General features: G+C 36.4%; 1 protein-coding gene across 1 annotated transcript; it reads left to right on the top strand.

Moving 5' to 3' along the window:
* The first annotated feature begins 1,298 nt into the window (after positions 1 to 1,298).
* On the top strand, positions 1,299 to 2,201 carry LOC143269205 (olfactory receptor 6C74-like). Its single transcript, XM_076554218.1, has one exon. It carries the CDS (start codon positions 1,299 to 1,301, stop codon positions 2,199 to 2,201), a length of 903 nt encoding a protein of 300 aa, XP_076410333.1.
* The last annotated feature ends 6,033 nt before the right edge of the window (positions 2,202 to 8,234 follow it).

Below are 8,234 nucleotides of genomic sequence, written 5' to 3'. Positions count from 1 at the left end.
GAATGCTTGGACCTCCCTGGGAAGGGGAAATAGAAGAGATTTCATGAATGGACTGAGGGTGGGTGGGGATAGGAACATGAGAGATCAGGTCAAGGGAGTGCTGACCTCTTCAGTTTCCTGAACAGAAATGGAGGAGTGGATTGGGGGAGGGGAGAGGTGCAGAGTGGATGAGGGGAGGGACTGGAGGAGAGAAGGGAGAGGAAATTGTGGTGGGATGTAAAATAAATAAATAAATAAAAATAACTAGTAATAGGTGGAGAAATTTTTATACTGAACAGTTCCTCTCACTTAATAATTTAGATTTACTAACCATTTCCTTTTTTCATGCTCATGATCCATCTCTAAAGATCTTTATCTCACTAGATTTCCACATACCTATGTCTCGATACCCTTGCATCTAAAACCATATTTCTATGTTTGCATTTTGGGTGTTTTTTATGCTAATATTAATTTATTTTACTTGTTGCATTGTCAATATTGCTACCCCAAAAGACAACCACTATGGTCTACTATTAACATTGGCTTTACAAGACTGTTCCCACTGACTTGGTATTGAAATAGAAAGTGCACAGAACATAGGGTAACAACAAAAATTAAAGCAATTGAAATATTCATAAAACTCTAAAGGAAATCACTTTCCAGGTTTCATTTAAACTTCTGATATATAAACACAGTCATGAAAATGATAGGATTAAAGTCCTTCAATTTGATTAGTTAAGATAATCGATGATAGTCTTTATACTGAGATATTGAAGATGTCATGTGTGTGCCTTGTGCTTGTTCCTGTGCTTATGTGATTATGGGGGCAGGGACAGGGAAGAAGAGAGGGGAAAAGATAAAAATGCACACCAGTATGCTCCAGGTGACTTTGGACTTGTATGCAAACTCTTAAGATTTTATTCAAGCAAACCTCTTTCATTGTGGAGAGAAAAGAAATACCATCACAATTTTAAGGTATAGGCAAGTAAGAAAAAAACATTTTTCAGTTTCTTTAATTTCCCCTCGTGCATTCATGTAAGAGAGATGAACAAATAACACCATTTTATAAGTTATTCAAAAGTAGAATTATAAATTAATATCTTTGTTTTCTATCCAGATACCATGAAGCTATAAGCTACTGTTTTCCCGGTACAGCTCTCTTTAGACCATGGATGAGCACTGTGTTGCTGTCTGAAACCTGGCCTTTGCAATGACAATGATACTTCAGCACTACTTATCACCAGTATAGTTATGTAGTGATAACCTCACCTACCCATCTCTCTCATCCTCTTAGACCAGCTAACAGCCAGAGGATCACAATGGGGAACCACACAAGGGTGACAGTTTTCATCCTAGCAGGTCTGACGGATGACCCACAGTGGAAAATTGTGTTATTCATCTTCCTGCTTCTTACCTATCTGCTCAGCATCACTGGCAATCTGATCATCATCACACTCACCCTGGTGGATACTCACCTGAAGACCCCCATGTATTTTTTCCTTCGGAACTTTTCCTTCTTAGAGATTTCCTACACTACCACATGCATCCCCAAATTGCTTGCTACTATGGCAACTGGGGACAAAACCATTTCTTATGGTAATTGTTTGACTCAAGTGTTCTTTGCTTTCCTATTTGGAGCATCAGAGTTTTACTTGCTGGCAGCCATGTCCTATGACCGATATGTGGCCATCTGCAAGCCCCTGCACTACATGACCATCATGAACAACAAAATCTGTGCACAGCTGGTCCTCAGTTGTTGGCTTGCTGGCTTTTTTGTCATTTTCCCACCACTCCTGTTAGGCTTGAGTCTTGATTTCTGTGCTTCCAACATCGTTGATCATTTCTACTGTGACACCACTCCACTCCTGCAGCTTTCCTGCACAGACACACAGCTCCTGGAGAGGATGGGGTTTGTCTCAGCCTTGGTGACACTCTTGCTCACATTGGTAATGGTGGTAATATCCTACACCTACATTGCCCTGACGATTCTTAAAATCCCTTCAACCAGCCAGAGGAAGAAAGCTTTCTCTACATGCTCTTCTCATATGATTGTGATATCCCTGTCTTATGGCAGCTGCATCTTCATGTATGTTAAACCATCAGTCAAGCAGAAAGTATCTATTTCCAAGGGAATTTCCGTGCTCAATACCTCAGTGGCTCCACTTCTGAATCCCTTTATCTACACCTTGAGGAATCAGCAAGTGAAAAAAAGCATTCATTAATACAATACACAGGATTGCATCTTTCTCAAAGAAATGACTGTCCTGTCCTTGCTTGGGGGACCAGCCTCCAGCAGCAAAGGCTAGAAAGGAATCCTCAGATAAAAAAGTCATAGTGCTTTTTTATCCTAGGGGGTTAAGGGAAAAAGACACTTACACACTCTCTTGATGGCTTCCTTATTTATTCTTCTGTATTCTGATTCTATAATCTCTTTTCTTATCACTATCCAGAAATGTCCCTTCTATCTCTCTTGATATTTTCCTTCTAATTCTCCCATTCTTTTTTCTTCTTTTATTTCCTTTTTTTGGGGGCAGGGGGTTCATGACAGGGTTTCTCTGTGTTGTTTTGGTGCTTGTCCTGGATCTCGCTCTGTAGGCCAGGCTGACCTCGAACTCACAGAGATCTGCCTGGCTCTGCCTCCTGAGTGCTGGGATTAAAGGTGTGCACCTCTGCCACCTAGCCTAATTCTCCCATTCTTGACATTTTCCTTTTAACTCTTTCTAACTCTATCCTTATTCTTTCACTTACAGCTTATATACCCCAGCAAAATCTTCCAGGCAATATAAAAATCACAATGTGGTTACATTCTATTTTTCAAGTAAATGATTACAACAAATACAAGTAAAAAAAAAAGCAGGTTTTTCATATCCCTTAACATGATTAAACAAATAACATTTTATGTATTAAAGCTGAAAAACAAATTACCCCAAGAACCCATGTGCTGTGGGATGTTCTGTATGTCCTGTGGGAGCCTGTTCTCGGGTTCCTTGTGGCTTTACCCAGCAGGTCCGAATAGAGGATGATTAGGACCACGGGCCTGAGTGCAGGTGTCTGAGATGGTCTGCATTTGGCTGTGCTGGGGGATGGTCTGTATGTCAAGTTGCTCTGATTGGTCAATAAATAAAATACTGACTGGCCATGGCTAGGCAAGAAGTATAGGTGGGACTAACAGAGAGGAGAAATACAAGAACAGGAAGGCAGAAGGAGTCACTTCCAGCCACCACCAGGACAAGCAGCATGTAAAGATGCCCGTAAGCCACGTGGCAAGGTATAGATTTATGGAAATGGATTAATTTAAGCTATAAGAACAGTTAGCAAGAAGCCTGCCACGGCCATACAGTTTGTAAGCAATATAAGTCTCTGTGTTTACTTGGTTGGGTCTGAGCCGCTGTGGGACTGGCGGGTGACAGAGATTTGTCCTGACTGTGAGCAAGGCAGGAAAACTGTAGCTACACCCATGTACATTCATACCCAAGCAACTTGTTATAGATTAATAGTATAAGCAAGCAAAATATTCTTTTACTGGCAGGTTGAATTTTGCAGTTATAAAGAAAGGACCAATCACCTTATTACATATTTTAAAAGGCAATCTTCTAAGGAATATTAAAGGAATCACAAATCCAAAACTTTGTATATGAAAAATAGTCAGCTCTACTTTAAATCATTAGGGGGCACACCCACTCATCAATAGTTTTTTTTTTTTTAATCAGGAGGTTGATGTTAGAAATGGGTATAAGGAATTAATCATCATCTTTGAACACCAACCAATTCTCAAAAGGAAAGTATGTCAGCTAGTAATAATTGGGCTGCTTTATTTTTTGATCCCTAACCTGAAAGTTATTATCAAAATATCTTAATCTAACCTGAGGTTATTCTAAGGCTTTGTTTCAGCTATGAAATACACTAAAACCTGTGAAGGCATATTTCAACATCAAGATGAAAAGAATTTGAGCCAGCCAGGCTCCTGAGACTCAACTGTTTTCCTTAATCATTAACCTGAACTATGATCTATGTAGCTCCTTAGGTGAAACTCGTCGTAGGCCCTAGCTGTGTGGCATCTCCTTGTATATATTTTCAATCATCAAAACTCTGTTTAAACTAATAATAATAATATTATTATTATTATCAATTAGACAGTATAGCTTGAGAAGAAATCAACTTCATAATAGTCCACAGGGAAAATTCCTAGCAATCCACAGGTAAAAATGCCCAGTAGAACAGGATGCATCCATGTGATAAACACACTACTTTACAGGCAGTGGGGATTGCCCCACACCCATTCACACCATGCCAGATACCAGAGAAAGATGGCAGCAGCTAACATGGAAATGCACAGCAGAAGCAAAAGACATACTGGAGTCTGTGGTCTCTGGGCTTTGCCTATCTGAGATTTTCCTCCTGGTGGGGCTGACCCCGGAACTTCAATTACCACCTGCTGCAACTGACACAGCCACCGGCACTATTCCATTTCATTATATGAAGGAGGTGAAGGAAGGAGACTCAGAAAATACTAGCAGCATTTGAAGAGCATTTTTCTACTTTGCTTTTTGTTCTTCTATTCACCTTACATCGTTTCATGCTATTTTTTTTTTCAATGAAAAATCTTTGATGAAATAGAATAGCTAATCTATTTTATGTTTTCCAATAGAGATCTTTTAAACTACTCATCCTTTTGGATATGAAGAAGCTTTATGTATATTTTTAATGTCTCTTTAGTCTTTTAGAATTCAGGTTACGACTTGGAGTATGACTCAGTACTAGAATACCTTCACATCATGAAGAAAGCCTGAGTTTGATCCCTTAACACTACCAAAAAATAAACAAGCAAAATTCAGTTTTAAATTCCAGTTAACATTTTTTAAAAGTAATTTCATTTCAAATTATATTTGATGCAGTATATAGTGCAAAAGTTATATTACTCCCTATTTATGACCAATTACAAGCAAGGTAAAATAATATTAATTTGCGTTTTACCATTTTTAATGTGTATTTTACTTAGAGAGATTAAGAGAATATTATACCAGGTTTATCCATCATTTCTGATGATCAGGGCATAGACAAAAGTATTCAGGAGTTCTAAAAATTTCCATGGAAAATAATCATTTATCTTCTTTATAGTTGAAGTTGCATTTATATTTTACAAGTAGATTTTGAAATATTTAAGGGGGGGAATATGTTAACTATATTTTTTTTACCTTGAAACAGCAATGAAATGCTATATATATATATATATATATATATATATATATATATATATATATATATATATATTTTGTATTCTTGTAGTGGGTAGCCATTCCAGCTTGGATCTGGAAGTTCCAACCCCACTTATACATACCTCAACACTAGACAAAGAACTACAGACAACTAAGAAATGCTGAGATCTGGAGAAATAGTCTTCCACAAGGAAAAGCACACCAATTGGTTAGCAAATTCCAAATGATCAACCCTGTAAAAAAAGAAAAAGAAAAAATACATATGAACTGAGCAGGCTATATTTATGCCTTTAGGAATATATCTATGTATATATAATATGATATGATATGTATGTATATATGTATATGTACATATGTGTATGTGTGCATATATAAAGAAATAGAGACCATAACTTTAAAAGAGATCAAGGGAGGTGTATGGAAAGGTATAGAGAGTGAAGAAAAAGGGGAAATGATGTGATTATATTATAGTTTCAAAAAAATTTTAATGTAAAAAAGAACAATGTTAACCTAATGTATTAATTAGTTTTATACATTTTAGCTAAAATAGAATTATAACACTCACCCCTTTCCATTTGTTCCATCCATACCCTCCCATTTCTCTTCCCACTCTCACGTTCATAGTCTATTTATTTTATTTTTATTTTACATACATATGATGCATGCACAAATACATAACAGCAATCTGCTGAAATTACTTATCTATTGTACATAACAGACCTATGTTTAATGCACATTTACAGAATGGCATATATATAAACATCCATGTATGTTGATATACATTTCACCAGTGAACCCAAGGCATTTTAAGAATTAAATCTTTTTATCAAATTTTTTTAGTTGTAGGTCATACTTTATTGGAGACTTGAAATTCAATTCTGTATCCTAATCAGAATTTTTTAAAATTAATGGTCAAGAGACAGCCAGAACTGACCTACTCTGGTGATGGAATGGCCAAACACCCTAATAGTCGTGCCAGAAACCCCATCCAAGGACTGAGGGATCTGGATGCAGAGATCCACGGCTAGGCCCCGGGTGGAGCTCCGGGATTCTAATTAGCGAGAAAGAGGAAGGTTTATACGAGCAAGAATTGTTGAAACCAAGGTTGGATACAGGACAGGGACAAATAGCCAGACGAATGGAAACACATGAACTATGAACCAATGGCTGAGGGGCCCCCAACTGGATCAGGCTGTCTGAATAAGTGAGACAGTTGATTGGCTTGATCTGTTTGGGAGGCATCCAAGCAGTGGGACCAGGTCCTGTGCTCATTGCATGAGTTGGCTCTTTGAAACCTGGGGCTTATGCAGGGATGCTTGGCTCAGCCTGGGAAGAGGGGACTGGACCTGCCTGGACTGAGTCTACCAGGTTGATCTCAGTCCTCGGAGGGGGCTTTGCCCTGGAGGAGGTGGGAATGAGGGGTTGGCTGGGGGGAAGGGGAAGGGGGCAGGAGTGGGGAGAACAAGGGAATCCGTGGCTGTTATGTGGAACTGAATGGTATTGTAAAATAAAATAAAAGAAAATAAATTAAATAAAGTTAAGGATAATAAGCAGTATTTTCACAGCTATTTTATTTTATTAACTTTTTAATAAATATATTTGGCTTCTGGACATTTTTACATGTGTTTTTTTAATCTATGACTCTTTTGTTCAGTAAAATATTTTTAATTTATGAATATGTAAAATGTTCATATGTATATATTTATATTTATATACATTTATATTATATTTATATGTATTACACACACACACACACACACACACACACACACATATATATATATATATATATATATATATATATATATATATATATAAATTTGTAACAGTCAGAAACCAACACCTGAATAATAACACCCATGATCTCAACAGACTGTTTCATTGCTGTGTTTTAGTGAAGATCCACTTAGTTAACATACATTCTTCAAGCTAAGCTGCTTTGTTAGCTATCATGGAGTTATTCATCTGAAATAGGTTTTTGCAACAATAAGCTGTTACTATGCCTGTAGGTACACATTTCAAATACCATTTTTCTTAAGATCACTGTCAGCCAGCTAACCTTTTACATTATCCTCAAACCTTTACTTGTCAGGAAGTCATACCACCATCCCAGAAAAGTTACTTTAAATTCACAAAATTAATAATTTTCAATCTGTTTTTTTTTCAAACATAAATTTCAGTTAATAATTCCCATTCCAAGTATGTATAACACAACTGTTTTGCTAACTCATCATATTGATTTTCCAGAATTAAAGTATCTAGATTTGTAAGAGTTATGTTCTGTTATTCTAAATAATATGTCAAAATATTGATGCTTTTTTCAAAATATATCACTTGACTAGAATGTTGGCACACAACTGCAATCCTTGCACTTGGAATGCTAAGGCACATTTACCTCACAAGTCTGAGCTGAATCTGGGTTACATAGGAAGATCCTATCTCTAAATAAAAATACATATTTAATTTATTTTACAATTAAAAGGTAGGATTCTTCTCAGCATAAAAATGTATTTGTAAATATCTCAGTGGAAATATAGCTTCAATATTTTTATTATATCAAATAATAATTCTAATAATATCTTCAATTTTGTATTATATTTATTTGTGGTGTGTGTGTGTGTGTGTGTGTGTGTACATTCAACAATGTCCAACAATGGAGACCAGAGTACAACCTATGGTAGTTAGTTTTGTCCTTCCACTGCAAGGTTCTTAAGGGTCAAACTGTGGTTGTCAGGCTTGGCAGCAAGTGCCTACATTCACTGAGCCATCTTTGGACTGCCAAACAATCATTTTAAAGTTATGACCTGTTAACATTAGCCCATGTTTAAGCTCATTAAGAAGTATATATCAATTCAAGGAAATAAGGAATCTAAAGTATTTCTTCAAAAATATGCATTTCACTTTATATTTTGTATAGATGCACATGCTTACATATGGACATTTATTTGTAAATAACTTAATGCAAACATTTTAATAGGTCAAGTAGTAATTCTGTTCTATTTTAAAGTTTTTGACATTATTGCATATTTTATTTGTTTA

This window comes from Peromyscus maniculatus, chromosome 18 (assembly GCF_049852395.1).
Source record: "Peromyscus maniculatus bairdii isolate BWxNUB_F1_BW_parent chromosome 18, HU_Pman_BW_mat_3.1, whole genome shotgun sequence".
Classification (NCBI taxonomy): domain Eukaryota; kingdom Metazoa; phylum Chordata; class Mammalia; order Rodentia; family Cricetidae; genus Peromyscus; species Peromyscus maniculatus.
Note: the sequence above shows the minus strand (reverse complement) of the source record. Positions and strands in the feature narration are given on the sequence as shown.

Coding starts and splice junctions, on each gene's coding strand:
- LOC143269205 (XM_076554218.1), top strand. CDS start 1,299: ATGGGGAACCACACAAGGGTGACAGTTTTCATCCTAGCAGGTCTGACG.